The 24854-nt window shown below is 47.4% G+C and overlaps 1 protein-coding gene and 1 pseudogene across 1 annotated transcript in view; one reads left to right on the forward strand and one right to left on the reverse strand.

Annotated features, from left to right (window-relative positions):
* The window catches only part of LOC146209766 (uncharacterized), a 66342-nt gene extending 57745 nt beyond the window's left edge, over nt 1-8597 (forward strand). The window contains exons 9-10 of the mRNA XM_084581065.1: nt 3022-3223; nt 8548-8597. Coding sequence (XP_084437191.1) covers nt 3022-3223; nt 8548-8597 — 252 coding nt within the window. The remainder of the gene's footprint in view (nt 1-3021; nt 3224-8547) is intronic.
* A 2429-nt stretch (nt 8598-11026) lies between these two features.
* Nucleotides 11027-24854, reverse strand: part of LOC146209767 (uncharacterized) — a 39634-nt pseudogene continuing 25806 nt past the window's right edge.

The raw sequence follows: 24854 nt of genomic DNA on the forward strand, positions 1-24854 counted from the left end.
GACCATGTGCCTGTCGCGGCCGCAAATGCCCAGCAGTCATGAGGGAATGAATTTGACGAATCCTTGTTTCCCGTAACCAACATAGCTAATCAGCATTTAACGTGAGTCCACACAAAAAGCATATACCTTATGAACGGCAGGCATCGCGACAGACGATTTCGTGCCATATTCCAGCGTTGGACGGCTTCGCAGCCAGCCTTGTTGCTGTAACAAAACAGGATAACTCATTCACAATTTTCAATTCATGTGGGTACTTACCTTCTATTTTGTGGCAGCTTTTTGTACAATTGTTGGTTTCATGAAATTAATCTTATAAAGCATAATTTTTTTTCCTTAGCGTCTTTGTTATTTTTCGGTTCCCCCCTTCCCTCCGAACACGTCAGGAGTTGGAGGAGAAAACAACTTTCGCGCAACCGTCCTACGCTAAGTGGCGCTGGTGTCACTAAACCACTAACAATGACGGGCTCCTTCGAGGAAACACCGACAGGCAAAGGAAGCACATGTATCTGAGGAGGAAATAGACCAAAAATGAGAATCATATCGACAAAAGGAATTTGATGTACAGGCCCTCGTCCAAAGTAAAATAAAGCAGTCCATCGATCGCTGGACGGCATACATACACGATGACACTAGAGGCGGACCGATACTTCTGGAACCATATAGGCTGGCTAGGTAAAAAGAATCAAAAGCAGGGCCAGATTAAAGATAAAGAGGGAAATTGTTTAAATTAAGACAACGCGGCGAACTACATTATATCAGTTATAGCCGTTTAAGAGCGACGATAGGGCAATCTCTGCAATGCAGGAAGCAACACAAGAAAGGAATACAAAGCAGCTTAGAACTGACCAATCTAAACTAGAAAAATGGCAGAAAAAAATATTCCTAAAAGCTCACCTACAGGAATAGATGGAATTCCGATCAAGCCTACGAATGAGCCTGGTCCAAGAAGTAAGAGAACGTTGTTAAAAGCTTTGAAAATAGTCATAACGAATAGGCAAATTTCGGACAGCTGACGGCAGAGTAAAATGAATTTTATTTATAAAGGAAAACGAGATAGGATGTAGATAAAATCGTACACATCGATTACCATACCATCTGTTTATACAGGTTGGCCAGGCAGGCGATGAAATTAAAGATGCAAGCATGTGTAGAAAGTAAGAAGATACTCGGATAAATTCAGAACGGTTTTAGAAATTATAGAGGATTATATGATAGCCTGTGCGTGCTTACCGAACGCCATAGAAATATCTGGAGTGGAAAATAGACCTTTGTATTTGGCCTTCCTGGACATAAACGGGACGTACGAGAACGTAAACAGAGAACTCCTGTGGAACATATTAAAAGAAGAGATCGGTCATGAGATAACAGATTTCCTACAAGAAATATATCGGGATAACAAAGTAGAAAGTACATGGGAAGGAATAAGAATTACGGAAGCTGTCAAGGAATGGAAACTATTAAGACAAGGTTGTCTTCTATCACCACCGCTGTTATGCTTTATATGATAAATATGGAACGGAGAACACAAGCAAGTAACCTGGGTTTAAATCTATAATATAGATTAGGCGCAAAGGCAGTAGAGCAGCGCCTCCGCGGTTTACTGTATGCAGATGATATTGTGCTGCTAGCAGAGAGTCATGCAAACTCTAATTAAGCGTTGAGTAGACGAAGCTTTAGCGCAGGTAAGTCGGGTCTGATGATTTTCAACGGCTCAACTGGTCAGGGTCTTGAAATACAAGGCCATGAAATATCCAGAGTGACGGAATAAAATATCTCGGGGTATGGGTATAAGAGGGATTGGCATGCATTGAAAAGCATGAGCAATCACTTCGGGCAAAAGGGCTAATACATACTGGGGTAATGAAGCATAGGCATTGTGGGGATACAACAGATATCAGATGCTGAGGGGTATTTTGAAATTAATTATGGTGCTCGGGCTTACTTTTGGAAATGCGGTTTTGTGCCTAAAAGCAAGGATACAGCCGACATTTGAAATAAATCAGAGTGCCGTCGGACGATTAGCACTAGGTGCCCATGGCAAAACCACAAATTAGGCAGTAAAGGCTGGGCATAATTCACAGGGCGGGAAGCTCAGAGTAAAATATTATATGAGAAGCGCCTGAGGAAATGGGACAGTAACAGATGGCCAGCTAAAATATTTAAATACCTATACCTAAAAAGCGTTGACTCACAATGAAGAAATGAACTGGGAGACTAACCAGTAAGTATGCTTTTCACAAGGACAGAGAAATAAAGAGCGTTAAGCAACAGTTGTGAAATACACAAGGTACAAATTGGATAAAGTCTATAGAAAAGAAACAGTGTGAAACTACACCGAAAGTGGAAAAAGCAGATGAGGAAGGAAAGCTTTCTGTGATAACTCAACAGGCAGTACCCTACTGTTTGAAACTGTCAGGATGCCTTAGAACACGCAGCTACAAAAAGAAATTTAACCATAAAGATGACACATATGCAGTAAGTGGTAAATCCACAGAAGCAAATAACCATATTATACTCGAATGTAATGGTATCTATCCGGAAGTCGATGCAGGCGCAGTCACTCTTCCTGAAGCTCTGGGGTTCAGAGATACCAGGCCGGGTGAATGAACCTACGGTTGAAGCTAGCAAAAACGATTGAAAGATTGGGGGCTTAAAAGCAGAATAGTGACGTAATGTTAGTAATGTAGAAACAAACATTTAATAAATAGCAAATGGTATAGTTAACCAATCTAAAACAATAATTAAAATATAGCGGGAACAAAAGAGCATGTTAGCAACTGCTACCGCCCCGTTTCATAGGGGGTGCTCCTATATCCCATCCATCCATCCTTAGAGAATTCAACGCAACCATTACAATATTTTTGACATAAGAGCTGTAAAGATCATTGCATACCAGGGTAAAAACGCTATGTACTGAGACACTAGACACTAGGGTGCATACACCCCTAACAACAATAAGCCTGTTTTCTTCCAGTATCGTGGTGAAAGCTTAAAAACTACCCACTGTGACTGTTGTCGCAGATTTGCAATACGTGGGATAGCAACACGGACCTCTTGACTGGCCTTGCTGTATACGACGCAAACTACGATGCCGCAGCCAAGAACTGTTCACCCTATAAAGGCGCTGCTTGGGAATTCCTCAAACGTTTTGGCAGCGCCAGGGATGTCCTGAATGCTTGGGGAGACAAAACTGGCGGAAACTTCACGGGCGGATGCTACTCGCGTAAGTATAGTTTCATGCCTAATTAAGAGGAAAAGAAAAAAATTAGATGCTGCCGCGTGACGCATATCCAAAGCAAGAGACAAGAATATAAGTACATTGTGCATGCAGAATTCTAGATGCCCTAGCCCAGAAGGCATTCGCACTAGTTTCCCAAATCTAGACATCTACAAAAATATGTAGTACGAAGGGTACCTTCCTGGTCGCCCGCAACATTGTGCTATTACAAAAGCAAATGCACACTGAAAACAGAGCGAGAAAACGAGATGAACGAAGAAAGACACAACACAAGCACTTATGCTGTGTCTTTCTTCGTTCTTCTCGCTTTCCCGCGCTGTTTTCACTATGAATCAATACCAGCTTGCCAGGATTGCAGCCTTAATTACGAAGACAATACTTAATATTTTTATGCGGAACGGAACCTAGCGTTATTACTTAAGACAATGGTATAAAAATATCGTAATGGTCAAGCAGGGCTACGAAGTCATCAGCCCGATGATCAGTGATAAGCAAGTTGCCAACGAAAAAGGGAGTCTTACTAATGGTATATTTCAGTGCATAAAGGTGAACTATTTTGGAGTACAATATATTAGGCATCACTTGTGTACAATTAGGGTGGATTTTGGTAGATATTGTAGCTCCCAAAGAAACGCGAACGCTTCGGCAAAGACGATGCCACTGTTTGCACGCGTACTGGTTCCGCTTCTTTTGCGTCTGCCCTGTAATGTTGCCTTCTTGAACCGAGGTCTCTGCTACCGTTGCGTCCTTGTGAGCCACGATGTGACATTGGTGGAGGTGTAGGTAGCGATTCTCATGCAGTGCACCCCAAAACGCAATTCGAACCCAGTATTCTGTCCTAGCCTCCATATATTCTTGACGTCCGCAGGAGCACCTGAGATTTGCGCTAGTCGACGTTAGCAAGGAGAAGAACAAGAGCTTGGACTCCTCACCAAGGGGAAAATGTCTCGTGCTAACGTCACCTTCGCCTACCAGTCGCAACAGCATCACAAAGCAACTGCGACACGGAGAGTTTACCTGCCTGTGACACCAAGGACGGTCGCCCCGATCTGTGACGGCGGCTTGGCTGAGAGTGAAGATTGGGTCAAGCATTATGAACGGGTTGCTAGCACAATGGGCGGACACCTGATTAATTCCTGCAGAACATCTACTTCTCCCTGGAAGCACCAGTCAGATAACGATTCGAGAACCACGAGAACCACGAGACTTCACTGATATCTTGGGAGACGTGCAAAAGCGAACTGGTGTACACGTTCGCGAACCAGTACTGACTACAGTATGGTGAAGAGCTGCTACAAACTCGTCATCAAGGCCCAACGGGGAGCGTGAGAAGTTTCGCCGAAGACATTCTGCGCTTAAGCACTCGCGCTGACCCTATGGCTACACAGGATAAAAAATAACGCACCTTGATCCGATTCGAACAAAATTAGAATTTTCGTGGCCTTCTACAAAATACGCTCACTACGGTAGTCTATTTCCTCACCAAAAGCGACTACCATAGAACGCACTTTGGCCGCAAGGAACAGTAATTCAATCTGCGATTGGGCAACTTCTCGGGCGTATCGAGTCTTAACTCGTCTGGCCTATGAAGTTTTGGTCTCGGCAATGCCCGGGAAATCATCCGCCAAGTCGTGGGAGAAGGGCTGACGTGGTTTTTTCTAGCTTCTGAGCTACGGTCTCAGCAAAAATTGCTACAGCAGTTCGGGAAGAATGGCAACATGCAACCTATTCGGAAGTAGAGCCAGCTGTTGCTCTAAACCACAGCCGATGGTGAGCTATGCCGCTAGTGCCCGTCAGCCGCCTCCGGCCACTGGCCAGTACGTACTTGCAGAGTACCGCGGCCCTCATGGCAGCGAAGTTTCGCCACAGTATGAAGCACCCCGGAGCCGCCAGGGGGAAGGAAGTCCGACATCTGTCGGACCGCTGACAGGCGGCCGTTGTGTTTCCACTGTGGTGAGCCAGATCATATGTACCGTCGCTGCCGCTATTAAGAACTCGATCTTTGAGAATTAAACCGACGTTATCCGCGTACCCATTGCATTGAACAGCCGCGGAGTTCCAAGAGTACCTTCGAAGTCTTCCATCGCAAATGGAAGCTTGACAGTCATCGTGCTCGCCGTCACCATGTCGCCAAGTTTCCACCCGCGGGTCTCGCCGTCACAGCCTGTCCCCTCCTTCCTCGGGAAGACTGAGTACAGCTACTCCTGAAGGTGGCGTTGCCGAAGTCTGCAGAAACAAAGAGCCTCCATATACGTTTAAACGCAGCGCAGCGAACAATTGTACCTTTGAAGACACAAACGACTTCTCAGTTTCAAGTAACGTTAAAATAGTTATCGAAGATCATGAGGTAGCCGCGCTAGTTGACACCGGTGCTGATTAGTCGGTATATATTGGAGGAATTTGCTGGCAACTGTGAAAAATGCCTCCCCCATGGGGTGGCCCTTCAGTACAAAACTGCGAGAGACCATCTTGTATATCTCAAAGGAAAATGCATCGCCCGCATCGAAATTCATGGTGAGAGGTGTCCCGTGAAATTTGAAATCTTACAGCATTGATCTAACGATGATATTTGGGAATGTAATTTTTTCGCGAGTATGGTGCAGTGAGTAACTGGCGCACAACAAATTGACGCACTGGGCATGTTCTGTATCGCCAAGGCCTCATATAGTATATCGAGGTGTGCTTCGAATAAGTCCAGACATGTAAATTTGCCGCCTCTCGACAATCTTTCTTCCTGTTGGAGCCGAGACATCTGTTTTGGGCGAAGGTGCAATCGAAGGAAGTGTTGAATTGCTACTTGAAAGGAAATTGTCATTGCGAGAGGGATAGGCGAAGGGCGGGCCTACTTCATCGTGCCCAACTTCAAGAACGAGCCGCAACCCCTGACGAAAGGGGCTGTTATAGCCTATATGGCAAACATTGGCGACGTTCATGAAGCTGATGCGTAGCACATATAACTGGACCACAACAGGTTTTGCAGCTGAACCTAGCTAAAAACTTGATTTATCCCAAGATTTCGATTTTCGCGAACTTTTACATCGCTACAACGATTGTTTCGTCACGACATACAGTGTTCGCCTGACGCCCGTCGCAATTACAATGACTGACTGTCGATGACGCAACGCACTCCCTTCGCCAACCGCCATACCGGGTTTCCTTGAAAGAAAGATAGAGCAACTGCTTGACATGATAAACGACGACGTCATCCAGTCTTCCAACAGCCCGTGGGCTGCACCTGTGGTGCTGGTAAAAAGAAGACTGGTAGCGTCAGTCATGCGTAGATTACCGGAAACTCAATGAAGTGACAAAGAAGGATGTATACCCGCTGCCCGAATTGACGACACCCTCAATTGGCTCCATCACCCCGCTTTTTTTTTCGTCAATCTATTCGAAGAGTGTATACTGGCAGATTGAAATGGATAAGCGAGACTGGGAGGAAACCACGTTTATGATCTCTATGAATTTAAGGTAGTGCCGTTTGGCTTATGTTCTGCCACTGCGACATTTCAACGAGTCATGGACACTATGTTTTACGGACTGAAGTGGCAGACCTGTTTTGCGTATTTAGATATTATCTCTGCAAGCACCTTTGCCGACCATCTTGTGCGTCATGAAGAGGCTCTTCAACTATACCAAAAGGCCGGCCTAACACTCAAACCTTCAAAATGCCCGTTCTCGTACAGCGAGTTATTTTCTTGGGCACGTCGTCATATACGCAGGCGAGAAGCCAGATCCTGAGAAAACAGCGGCCGTACGACTGCGGAAGTACGACGTCGCTATCGTGTATAAATCCGGCCGCAAAATTCATGACGCTGGCGGCTTTTCTCGAGCCTCCCCGGAGACGGCGCCAGGAGACGATGACGACGCGGACAGCTCTAATACGGTAATAAACACAGCAGTTATGGCGGTTCGACAAAGGTATGGTCCCCAGCTTGGTCACCTAATGGCGCACCTCGAGGGAGACGAAGATGCGGTACATCATATTTTCCTCAGTGTCCTACCCACATTTAGAATTGGGAACGACGTCCTGTACAAAAAGAACTTCAACAGCAGCCAGACATCGTGACCTCTATTGCCAGAAGATCCGCGAAGGAAAGTCACGTAAGCTGGTCATGATGATCTGGTCACCTTGGTTGCAGCCGAAAACTTTCACGGACTGGGGAAAAGTATTACTGGCCGAAACTTGCTAAATATGTGTTCAACGCACAAGAAATTGTCACAAGGGCCAACGGCGGAAGACGCCACACATGCGTCCGACGAGCCTTAAGCCAATAGAACCGGTGAGTGCTCCTTTTCATGCAATAGGAATATAAGCTCTGGGCCCATTTCCGACGTCGCAGTACAGCAACAAATACATAATCATATTGACAGAATGCCTCACGCGCTATCACAATTCCGTCGGCAACAGCTGCAGAGGCAACCAAATATTTCATCGAGTGTATTGTAGGGCGGCATGACGCAACGGTAGTTTTGGTCACTGACCGGGGTACCTCATTTCTGGCCCAACTTCGAGAGATTGTGCGTCTAAGCTGTACCAGCCACTGTCGAATACTGCATATCATACGCAAAGCAAAGGGCTGACGGAGAAGTAGGATGGACAGTTGGGCGAGTTGGTACAATTGTATAGTGGGTGGTACAGCGCGAAGACACCAAACACACAAGAAGAGAAGCACAACAACGAGCGCTGACTTGCAACTCAATTTTGCTAGGAAGAAAGCGGATTCTTATACAAACATTTCGCTTCTTATCCGCTTATTCTTATCCACTTTCTTCCTATAATAAAAAGCTAGTTGCGAGTCAGCGCTAGACTGTTGTGCTTCTCTTCTTGTGTGTTTCGTGTCTTCGAGCTGTTTTACCTACTAGGCTGACGGAGAGGCTGAATAAGTCGATGGCCGATATGATCGCCATGTACGTGCACGCTGACCATCCGAATTTAACCAATTGTTGCCTTATGTAACATTCGCTTAAAACACTGCAGCCCAGGAGACAACACGTATTTCACCGTACCATCTGGTGCACGGCAAAATGTCACTACAATACTCGATGCTATGCATCCGCATGAGCCGCTTGACAGCGTCGTCAATGATGCTCGATTATTATCCGAGCGAATAGAGAACGCTCGATAACTGTGAAGACTCAACATAAAGCACCGACATCACTACAGCCTTCGGAGTCGTGGCTTTGATTTTCGACCAGGAGATAAGGTCTGGGTTTGGGCACCGGTTCGCATTGAGGCCTGTCGGAAAAACTTGTGAAACGCTACTTTGGCCCATACACGGTTTTGTCGCATCGTTAACTTCAACTTCTAGGTGCTTCAGAGCGGAAGCCCACCATCATCACGCATTTCCGCACGTCCTGAAAACGTGCATTGTTCGATCTTAAACCACATTAAACTACTATGTGTCTTAAACCACATTACTATACGCGCTTAGGTGGGTGCCTTTTTTTCTTATTTGAGCGTAGCATTGGGACGATGCTTCTTTTGGAAGGGAGGCAGTGTAGTGCCTGAACAAGCACGGTTGCTTCGACGAAGACGACGCTGCTGCTGTTACTTGCAAGCATTCTGGTTCTACTGCCGTTGCGTCTACCCCGCGCAGTTGGCCTGTAGAACCGAGGTCTCAGCTACCGTAGTGTACCTGTGCGTCAGGAAGTGGCAATATTTTTTTTTTTTTTTGTACGCAAACTTGCCATAAGACATATTATATAAACTCATGTAAATGGTTTTCCGTGAGGAACCGGAGCAGGCTCCCGCTCTTAGCGTTGTCGGTGAGCCATTTAGAAAAGTCATCTTCCCTTGTTGTGGTTAGACCCACTTCGCGCAGAATCTTTGTCCTTGATTCCCTTGTCCCTGCACAAGTCCATAGCAGGTGGCGTTGTGGCAATATAAATGATGAATCCGAGGAGTATTGGGCACATTACCAATATATTACGGTGAATTCACTTGCAACAATACCACGTGTGTTGAATAAGAGCGCATTTAGGTTGAATTAGGGCAGATTTCGGTTGTCGGCAGTTAAGGGCAAATTGTGATATGTGGCTGTGTATTAAGGCTATGTGTAGTTCCTTCGATTTAATAGTCTGGATGGATTATGTGCATAATTTGTACTAAGTTTAATTACTGCGGGAAAATGATGAATTTTGTTGAAAATGGAACATGATTTGTAGGATTTAATTATGTCGCAATAAATTTTGTGACGTAAGACTAAGAATGGGTTAGCGGTGGGAATAAAGTAGAGAACGCATTCAGGTTCACAGGCGACAACTGTTTTAACTGCATTTTGTCCGTAAATTGGTTGCTTTATGGGAAACGAAAGGTGCAGTATCTGTCACACTTCTCGGTGGACACCTGAGAGGTTCCTTAAAAAAGTGAAATTGGACTTTAATTAAAAAGGGAAGACATTGAGTTTTAGTAGAGGCCTCGTGATTATCTACGACAATCTGGTGAGACCGCGGTGGCTCAGTAATTAAGAAGCCCGGCTAATCCGAAGTACCCGGCTTCGAACTGGACAGCCGTCGGCTGTTTCGATGGCCGCGAAACGCAGAGGCGCTCGTATGCTGTGCAATGTTATTGCACGTTCAAGGTCCCCGGCTGAATAAAAGTACCCCTTAGCCCTCCACTCCGCAGCTCTCTCTCTCTTTTCCCGCGTTCCCTCCCACATTCCTGCCTTTTGTTACAGGCCCGTTAAGGTGTCCACAGAGATTGTGATAGATACTGCACCTTCCCTTCCTAATATTAGAAATAATTTATTTCTGTTTATTTGTTTATTTTTTCGCTGTAACCGACACGCGGCCGCCGCGATTGGTTTGAACTCATGTCGCCGAGCGTCTTAACCACAGATCCAAGCGGCAGATACTTTTTCTCCTTAAACCCAAGCTTACCCAAAGTGATACCTGCGCCATTTTGGACTATTAGGTAGCCTCAAAAACAACTGTCACCTGCAAACTTAGTCTCATGGTTCTACAGAAGATCTCACCTTAAAAGAAATAGAGCTACAGAGCCTTCCAAAGTCCTGCAGCTGTTTTGACTGCACTTTTCCTATCTCTGAATTAATTATAGAGCAACATGCAGTGTGTGCCCGCGGAGCGGATAAAGCTGGCTTGCTCTTCAGTTTCGGAAGCAGGCTGGCTTCCTCACTCTTTATCTTGCATTGGGTGCACATAAGACTGACGACTACCCTCAATGCCTCTAAATAACGACATGAACAACGGCCTAAGCTACGCATTTCTACTTGCAGTGAATTGAAACAACGATGGTGGGTCACCAACAAGACAGCGGTTCAGGATTTCTTCCTGGGTATCGGCCGTTGCTTCGGGCGGACGTTCTTTCTGAATTTATATTGCATTTATATAATACATCATAAACCTTATTTGCTTCATATACTTGCTTTCGTGTCTTTACTCTATACTTTGTGGACATCAGATGAGACAAGATAACACATCAGGTCTTTTGCAGATACTGGCCGTTTCACAGCTTATTTTCACGGATCTCCGGAGAACGCTCATGCCGAAAGCAAGAACTATACGCCAGCCGTATCCACATGGACGCAGATTTAATACAAACACACAAACAGTCTCTAATACGCAAACACAACAAAAAACTAATACAACCTACAAAGAATAATGATAGACGCGATGCTTCACACTAACTGACAGCGTTCAACTTCTAAGCTTAGTTTGAAGCGGGCGGCGCGTTTCGTGGGACCAGGCAGTGGAGTCGGCGTCGAGGTGGCGTTCGGCTTGCAATTAGCTGGCCTTTGCCGCACGACCTCCTGTTGAAGCGCGGGCTGACTAAAGGGGCTTTAGGGCTGACGCAACATAGGCGTTCGTGGCGGCGTTGAGGGAAACCTCCTGGGCGATGCAGGTGGACGGTGGTACGAGCTTTGGAGGTGCCCGCTGGACGTAGCAGGTGGCTGAGTAGTCGGTCAGTCCCCGGAACTGGTTCGATAACAGCAGGGAGTTTATGGTGCAGTGCCGTAGAGCATGAGGGCACCGGTAAAGACGCCAGCGTTGCTCACTCCCAGCCAAGGCGTCCCTCCGCTCCCGGAGCCTCCGCTTCTCTGGCTTCCACCACTTGCCTCTCCATATCGCGCTTTTTTATAACCTCCGCGCTGATACATGCCAGTCTTATCGTCGTTTTCATCGTTTTTTGTTCACCAATCAGCGCTTCCCATGTCACAGACTACTTCTTCATCTTCTTAATCCTTCGTTGGTCCGCGTAATCCTTTTTGCCGTAGTCGTCTTCTTTTCTTTCGCAAAAAGCCTTTGTATTTGGCCTCTTACGTGTGACACTTATAGAATATGATATTGCCCCTCCTAAAATGCGTCATTGCAAACCATTGAATTACGCCTGAAAAACAAAAAGCAGTAAAGTTGAGCGTTAATTTCTCTGATAAACAGTATCGGTTTGTCAATAAAATGTATCAGTGCTCGTTCTTGCTTACATCATCCGCGTCGCAGTCTGCAGAACTTGGTGGCGATATGTAAGGATAAGATAGACGACCTCCCACTTGAGCGGCGTAGTTTATACATTTGCATTGACGATAGTTACAGGAGCAGTTTCATTTACACACAATGGATGCCAGTAGTTGTATTGCAGCAAGAATTGCACAGAGAATGTGGATAACTTATGGGAAGAACGGGTAATGCCTGGTGACCTACACCGGAGAAGCAGGAAGTTAGACCAGAATATAAATAAGCAGAAGACTAAAGTAATATTCAATAGTACCATGATTACAATTTGGGCTAGTTGGTGAGACTCTAACGTATTGAACCCACGAAACACTTTAAAAACACAAGAAATGAAGTGCTATCCCGCGCAGCCCCGAGCACATATTTTCTTGTGATTCCTTGCCTTTCCCTGGTTCAATATGTTAAATGTTCAACAGCTTCGAAAACGAACAGCAGTTCACAATATGCAGGATAGAACTGGGCGTGTTAGGCGAAGATGTCTATCTACTCAGGACAGGAAGTAACCGCATATCTGGAGAACAAAAGGAAAATAACTAGAATGGGATTGAGATGGAGCGCATTGTACACCACCGTTGCATGCTACCAGTACTCGCCTATGAAGCTGAAACGTGGACGTTAATGAAAGTTCTTTTTCAACTTGTGGATAATGCAAAAAGCATAGCACGGGAAAGGGTAGGCACAACGTTAATAGGAAGCGTGCAAAGTACTTCAGAGGAATAACGGGCTTTTGTAAGAAATGCAGGCGTGTAACCTGCTTGGACGCCTACTTGTGTGTGCATGCTTCACACTTTTAAGACAAAAACCTTGTATGCCACACATGTGCTGCATTCGTTCGTCCGGTCACCTGACGTCATTATCAGAAACTAAAACTAACAACATCGGAAAATTAAAAATCCGGTCTCTACCGGTAACTTAAACTCCCTCTTTCGGAAGTCCAGCCGGACAGTTTAGCCAACAACGCCACGCCTGGCATCATGAAGCGACATCCTAATTTTCCTTGTCTACGTGAAGATGATAGTTCTCCATAGAAATCGAACTATCCCTCGGATCCCCAGCTGAATGGTTTAGCCAACTGTACCATGCCCGGGATCGCGAAACACACAATTCATCTTAGCTACAGTGAAGATAACAGTAAGGAGGACAATGACGCTGCAGTCAGTGTCAATGATGATGATGGCATTAGCAATAAATACGACGGTGCATTTAGTGGATAATGATAATGAGAACAAACGTGATCCACCGCGCGCGCCAGCAATGTTCAGGCTTTAGCATTTCTGCAGTGTAGATTCCTCAGCTCTCTCGCAATTTTCTTTATCTCAGCCGAAGCCCAAATAACTGCATTTCTATGCACTTTATTCTCAATTGAAACCTTTGCTTGAACCACGTTCTCCCTGCGCTCTGCCACTAGATATCCTTCCTAGCAGTCAGCCTGTGCAGTACATAATATTTCTAGTACAATACCATATGTCATCGTCATCAGCCGGAATATACGCCCTACATGGCGAAGACTTCTCCTATGTTCCTACAATTAGGTGGGGCCTGTGGTAGCTGCATTCACCTGACCCCTGCGAACTGCTTCACCTAATACACCCACCTAATTTTCTACCTTCCCTTGGAATAAAAATGGTTACTCTAAGGGACCATTGGTTGTCTTCTCTTCGCGCTACTTGGCCTGCCCATGCTTATGTCTTCTTTCTAGTTTCGATTGAATGTCAGTTACGTGAGTTATTTCTATCACCCACTCTGCACGCATCCTATCTCGTAGCGTTACACCTACCATTTTCCGTTCCATAGCCCTCTGCGTAGTCCAACTTATGTAGAACAACTTTCATTAACCTCCATGTTTCAGCTCCAAAAGTGAGCACCGGCAGTACGCAACTGTCATACACATTCCTTTTGATTGATACCGGTAAGCTGATGGTCATAATATTTGAGTACCTTCCAAATTCTCTCCGTCCCAATGTTATTTTAGTCATTTTCTTTCGTGGTTCCGATCAGCTGTTACTACCAGACTCCAGTCCTAGGTAGACGTATTCAGCTACCATTCTCAGGGTTTCTATATGTATTTTAAACTGCTGTTCTTTTCCCAGGCTGTTAAGGGTTACCTTTAGTCTTCTGCATATTCAACTTTAGGCCAACTTTCCTGCTTCTCTCTAGATCATTTATCATTAGTTGCAGTTCGCTTCCTGAGCTACTTAAGAAGGCTATATGATCAATGAATTGAGGATTACTGAAATATTCTACATCTACCTTGATGCCTACCTGCGCCCTCTAAGCAAACTGTAAATAGCACTGGTGAGATCGTGTCTCCTTACCTCACACCTTTATTAACTGAAATTTTATTACTTTCTTTATACAGAACTGTGGTTTCTGTGCAGCCAGTATAGATATCGTCAGTACTTTCACATATGGCTCACCTACACCCTGATCTCGCAATACCTGCATGACAGTTCAGGTTTCGAACGAGTCTAATGTTTTCTCGTAGTCATTGAATTTTATGTGTAGGTTCTGGTTATATTGCCGCGAACCATTCAATTGTTTATTTGCTCTTATCCAGCAGTCGCCTGCAAGCGGCCTTATCCCTTGTATTTTAGCGCACGTATCAATTCTGTATTGTTTGCTTCTTCATGCTCGTTTTAATGAAACGCGGCTTTATCATTTCTTTTGTCCCGGCAGATTATTCTAGATGTATCTCCAAAGATTCTAGCCACGCGCCTTTATTTCTACAATGCTCCAGGATATGCGTCTCCGCTCGCGGTTAATGCTAGATGTTTCTCCGCTGGTTTTAAATTTAGAGCTGACGAGTGAAACGGGCATTCTCAGTTTGACGACTGACTAGCAGGATTGTTGATATCGCCGTCGCCGACTCTCTTAGTTATTTTACCGGCGCAAGGCAGCCCAATAAATAGTTTCTTTCGAGTGCGACGCCAGTGTGGCTACCAGGCTTGTCACGACTGCGTGACATCTAGTGGAAGTGCTGCCCTCTGAGATCCGGCCTACCACTTGAAGATAAGACATCAACATCGTTGCTGTCGCCCTGAGAGACCAGCCTGCAGGTCCCAAAGCGAGCCATCGCCCTCCAGGGCACTAACCCAAACACGGTCTGCGGTTCGACCTCTTTCGATTTGGGAAGAAGCCCCCAACATTAACTATGACCCAGTCTGCAGCACAGGTTGTTTTCGTGCAGCTCCGGGAGTCCTCCACCTTTCAAGGAATGTCTACTGATAATGGGGGAAAACTGGATGGGAAGTTTCGACCGTGTGGAAGCATTCAGTGGCTGGCACGACCCTTCGAAACTCAGGCAAGTCCAATTTGCTCTGCAAGGGCCTGCACGAACGTGGATTGAAAAGAATTAGACTTTTTTGAAGGACTGGGAGACATTAAAAGCGAAGTTTTGACGGCCTTCGCACGTTCCATCAGTAACAAAAGACCCAAGGCCCCCCTCTATTCAAGAACTCATCTCCCAACTGAGTGTGATCTAGTTTACATTGAGAAAAGGAAGCGCTAACCCAAACATGACGGAGGACAAAGTGAAACTTTTAATTAGAAAAGTGAAAGAATTACTCTTTGCAGGCCTTGCTAGGAATCCGGTGACAACAGCAGCCGAGTTCGAAAATGAGAGGACTACAGAGGCCTGCACGCGCCATTACAGTTGACCACTTGAAGCGTTCTATGGAAGCCCCTACGACGGAGCGCCTACAAACGCAGACAGCCTGCGATATCTTATCCGCGAGGTCATTCGGGAAGAATTGCGCTGGGTGCTTCCATCATTCCAACAACCTCAACTAGCGACTCTTGCGGAAGTCGTCTGTCAAGAAGTGTCAGTCGCTTGATAAGGCTATCTTTACGGATACAATGCAGCAACCCTAAGCAATTAACTACGCCGCTGTAGCACGCCGTCCTGCACCCCAACGTGGCCCACGAAACCTCCTCGATACGAACAAACTGTACCCGAACGCCGCCTCTTGGCTCCCGCCCTCCGAACCTACAAAAGACTGAAGACACATGAAGTGCGACGCCTGGAGGAATGCGAGCAACAGCCCGCTATGCTTATTCTGCCGTGAGGCCGTCAACATCCTACGCCATTCCCATACAGACGTATCGGCCTGCGCGTCTTCGCCATCGACGCCCTACGGTCCATCCTGGCGAACGACCACATAGAATCGACGGCTACCTGCGTGGGGCAGAGTGCAAGTCTTCAAATAGCCCATCCCACACGCTGTCGCCGTACCGCTCAGGATTTACGTCTCCAGGGCGCACTTACGTCCAAGTATTGTCGCCTAGTCCCCGAAGGGAAACTGAAGGCAACAAGTAAGATTTGACGGCGTAATTGGTGTAGTACTTCGGACATTTTATAGGTTCGCGAAAGAAGACACAAACAAGACAGGATACGAGAGCAAACTACCAACTATCTATATAGAGGAAAAAGTAAAAGTTCTTAAACCATTGGTCACTCAGGCGCTCATAGCCTAATAGCTTTAGAGAAGGCTGAAGAAAAGCAGCAACCTTTGGAGGCGAGGTTGCTCAACAGCGAAAAAAAACGAAGATTCTCGCCGCCGATGACAAGAGACGACGGAAATGCTTTTACGATGACGCACCCTATGAAGACTACCTGGACAATCACACGCTCAGTCTCTGACGTAACGCCGCCGCTACTGACGACAACAACGACGACAACGCGAGCAGAGTGCAAGCCAACACCGCCACCCAGCGAAGTAACAATGCTGTGCCCCGGCCATGACCTTAGTAAACGACGGAGCGGAGATCGGATACCAAGGCTCAGGTACAATGCGAGGACGCGAACCAGCGACGTTGAAAATGCTGTTGACAGTCGCATAGTCACCGCCCTAGTAGACACCGGAGCTGACTATTCAGTCATCACTGGACCTTTCGCCTCCCAGCTCAGGAAATTAACCACTTGGAATCGCTTGCTGATTCACACAGCTGGTGGTTACCGTATTACTCCGTCGGAACGTTGCACTGCAAGAGTAACAGTGAATGGATGCACTTATCCTACCATGTTTGTTGTCCTGCAGAAGTGCTCCCGCGACGTGATATTGAGTATCAACTTTCTAAATGAACATAGGGTGATCATCGACCTCATCCATGCTCATCAAGCTCTCGACGCCCAAAACCATACATGAACAGATTATTATTAATATTATTATTACAGCGACTTTGACGCAACACGTCGCTCTAAACTGTAGTGATCGGGAAGAACCACGCACTATAAAGGGGGGGGGGGGAATATGCAGTTGTTTATGGCAGATTGTTGTGCTTCTTACTAGGTCGTCGAGCTTCTTCTGAGGTCTAGGCCGCAAACTTCGAGCTCCTGCGCTCGCACACCACGGGCAGCCGTTCTCACGGCCTCAAAGTGGTAATGCGAAGTACGACACAACACAGAACAGTACTTAGGCCAGGGCGAGATATTTATTGGATCTTGATAGTTGAAGGGCAAGATGGCGACAACAAAGGAAGTAAAGCAGAGAGATATTTACCTTGCGTCTTTCCGTTGTCGCGGCTTGCTGTCGTCTCCCTTCGTCGGTAGCCGGTTCCCGCCGATCTCGGCGCATCTTGTCCTTTGTTCTTTCCCGACCAATGAGCGTCGAGTCTGCGACGCCTAGCGGTGCGTTCCTGCGCCCGGCGAGGGAAGAGAGAAACGCGGTGTTATCGAGCAGCCCGTTTGGGTTACCGATCTATGAAAGAGATGGAATACTTTTGTCCCTTTTATCCTCCGCGGCGCGCGGTGTTTCAGAGGGCTGTGCTGTTCTCCACGATGGCTACAAAACGGCCGCGATAGACGTTCATACGTCAAAGTAAGCATTGGTAGTGAGGACACCGAAGCCGCCAAAGGCGTAGCTGAAATAAACACCCAGCTGCTCCTGGATAAAGCACTTGGTATTGCAAAAGGCATCGTCCCTTTCGTCATGCACAAGCTCAGGTACTGGTCACGAACTTCACAGAAGACTACCGGCACTTCAATAAGGGCACGACGATTGCTTTTCTCTACGAAATAGCGGGCACCCGAGATCTATTCGCCCTCCCCAACTAACCTTAGAAGACGCACTTGACCAATTTCTTCAGCCTACATTTGACATCAACACAAAATTACCCTATTGCAGGAAAGACCAGATTCTCAGTGTTGTCCGAAGCTACAATGGGTGCTCCCCATCATCACCGAAGGTGAAACAAAGACCCCTTGTCAAGCATCGCATTATAACGGCCTCTGCGCCAAACTCACCACCGCGTATCTCCACGATAACGCCAAACAATCGGCGAGCAGTTCGATGAACTGCTTTGTGCTGACATTATCTAGCCATTAAAGAGCGTTTTGGCGGGACCAGTCGTTCTGGTAAGGAAGAAAGATGGGGCACCTCGTTTCTGCGTCGATTAACGCCACTTGAACAGCTTACCGAAAAATGGTGTTTACCCTTTCGTCGCATCGACGACACACTATACCGGTTCCGCAATGCAATGTACTCCTTATCGAAAGACTTCAAGAGCGGCTACTATCAAGTTGAGGTCTGCGAAAGAGATCACAAGAAGGCCGCTTTCATCGCACCAGACGGCTTCTTCGAGTTCAAGGTAACGCCATTCGGCCTCTGCTCCACACCGGCGACATTTCCGCGAGTACTGAATACCGTACTAGCTAGCTTAAGGGGCATATTTGTGTTGTGTACTTCGATGACGTGGTTCTCTTTTCTTCGCTATTGAAGAACACTTGCAAAAGCTTCGCACTGTGCTCGACGTAATCAAGCCGTCAGGGCGGACGCTGAAAGCAGAGGAATGCCACTTCGCTTATGGAGAGCTGTTGTGCCTGGCCCACATCGTTAGCAAAGATGGCGATCGCCCTCATCGAGAGAAAACCGCTGCGACCACAGCTTCCACCGCTAGTCGACAAGAAAGCTTCACGCAAGGTTCTTGGGCGTGCGCTTGCTATAGGCGATTTGTCAGGAATGTTTCGCGCATCGCCGAACCGTATACGTAGAAGGCTGACGTAACTTTTAAATTGGAAGCGCCACAAGATACTGTTTTCAAGACACTTAAGCGCCGCTTACAGCGCCCTCCTGCACTAGGGCACATCGATGAAAGTGCGGAGACAGAGATGCATACCCACGCAAGCAGCGTTGGCCTCGGCGCCGTTCTTTTTCACAAACCTGACAGTCAGGAAAACGTTATTGCATGCGGTACCCATTTCCTGTCGAAAGCTGAAGCCAGCTATCCGACAGCCGAGAAAGAATGCCATGTCATCATTTGGGCCACATCAAAATTTTGCTGCTGTTTGTACGCATGACCATTCATGGTTGTGAGCGACCACCATGCTTTGGGCTGGCTCGCCAACTTAAAAACGTCCCTCCGGCTTCCTTGCGGAATAGAGCCTGCGTCTTCAAAAATTTGATATCACAGTTGGACTACAAGTGCGGCCGCACGCATTTCAATGCAGACTGTCATGTGCCCTCGTTGTAGCGGCGCCTAACGAAGACACCTTCTTGGGACCGGTAAGCCCCAACACGTTTGCGCAGCAATAGTGCTCGAACCATGAGTTGACCTTAGCTGATTACCGTGAAGGAAAGCTCACTTCCCATCCTGTAGTATTAAGGTAGCAGTTGTCGTCATTCATATTAAACAATAACGTCATCGTGAAGAACTTCGCAGCAAACAGAACCGCGCAGTTTCTTGTTTTGCTCGAAAACCTCAGACAGGAGATTCTGCAGACGCTGCATGATGAGCCGACAGCGGGCCATCTCAGGTTATCACGCACGTTGCACGGGATACAAGAGACATATTACTGGCCACGGTTACCTGCCGACGTTGCTCATTATGTGAAAACTTGCAGTGAATGTCAGCGACGCAAAACGCCCCCAGTCAGGCTAGCTGGTCTACTGAACCTACTACTGCCCCCGATTAAGCCATTTCAATAAATTGGGATGGACCTCAACGGCCCCTTTCCAACTGCATCACCGCAGAGCTAATGGATCAACGTGGCAACCGATTACATGACGCGCTACGACGAAGCGAAAGCACTGCCCAACGGCACCGCAGAAGAAGCTGCTATGTTTTCGTCGAGCAAACTCTCCTGCGACATGGCGCTCCTGAAATGGTCATCACGGACAGGAAACAGCATTTGCAGCGGAGCTCACTCGAGCCATCCTGAAGTAAAGCCACACAAGCCACCTACCACCCGCAGACGAACGCACTCACAGAATGTTTCAATAAAACAATAGCGGACATGCTCGCCATGTACGTCCACGCCGAATGCTATCTTGCCATGCGTGATCTGCGGGTATACCGGTGTGAAGAATCGGTGTGAGATAAATTGAGAAAAGACGAAGAAGAAAAACCACGTATGGAGAAAGAAAGAAAGAAAACGAGAACGTGGAGGGTGGCTCGAGAAGTACGAGGCACATGGAGAGAAGAACAGGTGAACAGCGGAGCCGATCTGTTGTCCACGGAGCTCGGAGCGGTGCGGGTTCTGCCAAGCCTGACCCGAGGATCCAGACCTGGGGCCTGCCGGCCATATCCTGTACTGTTCTTCCTGTTCTCTCAGGTGATCGGACCCGGCAGTACCACAGCTAGATTCATCTCATCGCCGCTGCTGTAACGGCAGCTTTTCAGTGGCACGAGCGTTGGGCGCCGTGCTGGACCCAGGCACGTCGGGGAGACCTGACATATCAACCGTGGTACGGCAACCCGAGGCCTCATGCTTCCATTGGGCCCCATCCGGTGGTCTAGCCTTTCGCTAAGCCTGCCAAGGCCCTATGTCAGCGACGCTCTAAGGCTTGGCCAACCGGAGCATCTACACCGACTTCACTTCCCTACCTACCCAACGAACTGATGACTCTTGTCAAATGTCTGTTTAGTCTTCGTCATACTCTAGTCCCGTCCATGTGCGCAGATAAAATTATCCGTTGCTAAAGTGATCGGTCTGGTCATATATTTCGATATGTATCATTGAATAAGCCACGCAGCAAGGTGGCCCATAGATTCTAAAGAAAGAACCTCACAAACGGGTAATCCAGGAACGGAGCGACCTCATTCAAGCTTGTGTACGGCAGGGAGCTCACGACAGCGCTGGACGCGATGCTGCTGGACGTGGCAGAAAACCTCGACGTCGCCGCGTACCTGCCGCGTGAAGAGGATGCTGGACGACTCGCACGGCTGAGCAATAAAGACCAGCAGCGCACCGACACTCTTCCATGCAACTTACGACGACGTCACGCAGAGTGCAAGCCGGGAGATCAAGTATATTTGGACACCGATTCGTATTCGCAGACTCAGTGGAAAGCTTTTACGAAGATACTTCGGCCCGTACAAGGTGCTTCACTGAGTAGGCCAATTGCGCTATGAGGTCATTCCTGACGGCGCGACAGCATCTCAGCGACGAAGCGCGCACCCAGAAATTGTCCATGTTGTACGCCCTAAGTCATATTGCGTGCGCTAAAGGGCTCTTCATGCTTGATTCCTAATGTTTATGTAAACGCACGCGTGTTTATTTTGGAACATCGAATCGATGTTTTTTAAGGGGGGAGTAATGCCGCGAACACTTTAAACTTTATTTGCTCTGTTTCGGCAGCTACCAGCAAGCGGCCTTATCACTTTGTTTCTAGGGCACGAATCAGTTCTGTATTTACTTGGTCATGTTCGTTGTCGCGAGATGCGGCTTTATCTTTTGCTTTGTCGCGGCAGATTATTCGAGATTTGTCCCGAAGGATTCATGCCATGCGCTTGTATTTCTACAATATTTTAGGTTATGCTATTGTCCGTTCGCTATTTTATCTAGATCTTTCTGAGCCTCATCTAAATTGAGTGCTGATGAGTCTTGGTTCGATGACCGACGAGCACGTTTAGTACCGTCGCCGCCGATACTCTTAGGTGTTTTGCGGGCGCAAGGCAGCCCAATAAAGACAATAATAAAGTTGCGAACACCGGGGGGGCCTTCATTTGTGGCTACCGGGCGTGTTAGCACTACGTAACTATATTCTGAGAACAATGCTACTACCTAGTTGATAGTGTGGATATTGTGAGCCTTCGTGAATGTTCTTTAATTTGTACATGCCATGATCCTCTTTCTTTTGTACATACCATCGTCATCGTCCCGCGACGCCGGCTCAGGCACGCGCCTGGGTTTTGTCATCGGATTAAAACGCTTGACAAGGCATCGCTGCGCTTGCCATCACGACCTTGCCGTCTCAACCTTGCCTTCTTTCACAAGTGGTGGAGGTGAAATTCGATCCCCTTGCTGCCTTGGGCCCTGCCGCTCGCTAGAGCTATGTTCCAGTCGCCATTTAGGCTCTGCCACCATAGTCATGTCCACCGAGAGCAATCCCGATTCATCTTGAAGCAGCGCGAAAACACAAGACTAAAAGGAACAGGAGACGGCACAAGCGCTTTCTAACAACTGAATTTTGTATTTATAGAAAGCTGTAGTTACATAGGAACCAACCCAGATAAAATCAAGACGAGACACGTGAAAACCACCGCGGTGCCCTTTTAGAAACAGTGCGCGTGCGCAAAATGAGTATTCTATCAACCCGCTACATGACAAACACCCGCTAACACCTCATCGCTAAATATTCACCGAGAGCGTGAATCTCTTTTTCTTCAAGATTAACGTAAGATGTAGCTACTCATACGTCAAACTCTTTATTTATCAGAAACGCCTCGATCAGCTCTCTGCATATGCGATCAGGGTGACTGAAGAAGATATAATAATTAATAAATAAATAATATAAATAAAAAATTCAGTTTTTAGAAAGCGCTTGTGTCGTCTCCTGTTCCTTTTAGTCTTGTGTTTTCGCGCTGTTTTAGGATGAATCCAATTCAACTCGCCAAGTTTTCCATACTTGTGAGCAATCCCGACCCGGCCGGACCCTCCACCTCGGCTGCACCGATGGTCCCCACACGACAACACGACCCGCCGCTGTTCGCTCGTTGTCGCGACGAAGACATCGATGACTGGCTCGACACTTATGAGCGATGCAGTGGCTACAACCGGTGGGATGATGCTTTAAAATTCCTGAACGTTTCCTCCTACCTTATTGAGGTCGCAAGAACTTGGTTTATCAACCGCGAGCCCCACACCACAAACTTGGCCACCTTCAAGTAGCAGCTCCGACACTACTTCACCGACCCGGCTGTTCGGACAGAGATCGCAAGAAGCAAGCTCGCTTCCCGCCTTAAAGGTCCAGATGAGTCCTATGCGTCATACATAGAGGCCGTGCTAGCACGTTGCCGGCGCATTAGTCCCACCATGACGCAACCTGAACGTGTGCACCACGTCTTAAAAGGGATCAATTCTATGGCTTAGCACACCTTAGTTGCCCAGAATCCTTCAAGTGCTGATTAAATTATGACCTGCCAACGCCTCGACCACCTGCAGTCCTCTCGATTACAGCCCGTTTTCGCAACTGGTCCGACCTCTGCTTATCTTTATATGCGGGTAAAGATTCGACTGCTGCTCATTGGAGGGTCAAATTTTAAAGTTAAAGCTCAGCTACTTTGGTCATCTGATGAGAAGAGAGGAGTCGCTGGAGAAAGATTTGATGTTGGGAAAGGTTGAGGGTCGCCGGAGAAGGGAAAGGCAGCGAACGCGATGGTTAGATGGCATCCTCGAGGCACTGCAGATGAAGTTATGTGATGTTAGGAAGATAGTGAGAGACCGGAAAGCGTGGCGTGACATGGTCAGTAGGGTCACGAAGAGTCGGACACGACTGAACGCCTGAACTGAACTGAATGATTCGAGCAATCATCCGCGAGGAGATCCAAGCTGTTTGTGTTACTTGGACGACATTATTATCTTTTCAGCAACTTTTAATGACCATCTCACGCACCTGAATGAAGTCTTCACCTGTATCGCTTCGGCAGGCCTTCAGCTGAACACCAAGAAGTGCCACTTTGCACAGAAGAAAATTAGATAATTGGGACATCTGCTCAGCCATGACTGCATTCGTCCAGATCCTGAAAAAATTATCGCGGTCTTGAACTTTGCTCGTCCACAAAGGACTACAGATTTGCGCAGTTTCCTCGGCCTGGCGTCATATTTCCGCCGTTTCATAAGGCATTTTGCAACTTTTGCTGCACCACTTCGTGAGCTACTTAAAGCACGCAGCCCTTTCTTGTGGACTGAACAGCGCTAAACTGCTTTTATGACCTAAAGCACGCCCTCACATAAGATCCTCTTCTTGTCCACTTCAGTGACAGCGCTCCAACTATCCTGCACACCGATGCCAGTGGTCAGAGTCTTGGCGCTGTACTTGTGTAGCGTGATGCAACATCGCGTAAGAAAGTGATTGCCTTTGGCAGTCGGACTCTGACTCCAGCTGAGAAAAACTACACCATTACCGAGCAGGAGTGTTTTGCCGTCGTCTGGGCTGTCCAGACATTTCACCCTTACCTATACGGTTGGCACTTCACAGTTGTGACTGACCACCATGCTCTTTGCTGGTTGTCTTCACTCAAACATTTGACAGGCCGACTTGGCCGCTGGATTCTACGCCTACAAGAATACCACTTCGACGTCACTTATAAATCTGGTCGCCAACACCAAGATGCAGACACTCTTTCCCGCTGTCCGCTTTCGGAATAAGCTTGCTGTTTTTGTTCTCAATGCATTTCCACCTCTGACCAGAGCCGACCATCTCTTTGCCCGACGTATATCACAAGAAGGGTTTTCTGGCGGGGTAGTTGGTGCTTGTAGTTGATGATTAAACTGCGCGAAAAAAGTTGTGTACGTGTTTTCTGTCTCTGTCCGTGTTTTTTCGCGCTGTTTAATCATGAAGTATATCACAACAGTTTGTTTTGACGACTCTCTGAACAAGCATGCTCTCCGCTCACAGCAATTTGCCGATGCCTACTGCCGTCCTATCATCGACCGCCTTATCGGCGCTTCGAACCCACCCAATGCTAGGCTTCGCCGACAGCTTCGCAATTTCAAGCTGGAAGATGGCATCCTACTCCGCTACGTGTATTGCCCTGATGGAACTCCCTGGATGCCATTCCGGCCACGTGTGCTTCGCCCACGTATACTGGCGGCTCTCCACGATGACGCTACTGCACCTTGGTTTTGACAAAACCTACCACCACGTGAGAAAACGATTCTTTTGGCCTGGATTATCTTCCACCGTTGCCAAATACGTCGCATCCTGTC

Source organism: Amblyomma maculatum, chromosome 1, assembly GCF_055883805.1.
Source record: "Amblyomma maculatum isolate TAMU_Amacu chromosome 1, ASM5588380v1, whole genome shotgun sequence".
NCBI lineage: Eukaryota > Metazoa > Arthropoda > Arachnida > Ixodida > Ixodidae > Amblyomma > Amblyomma maculatum.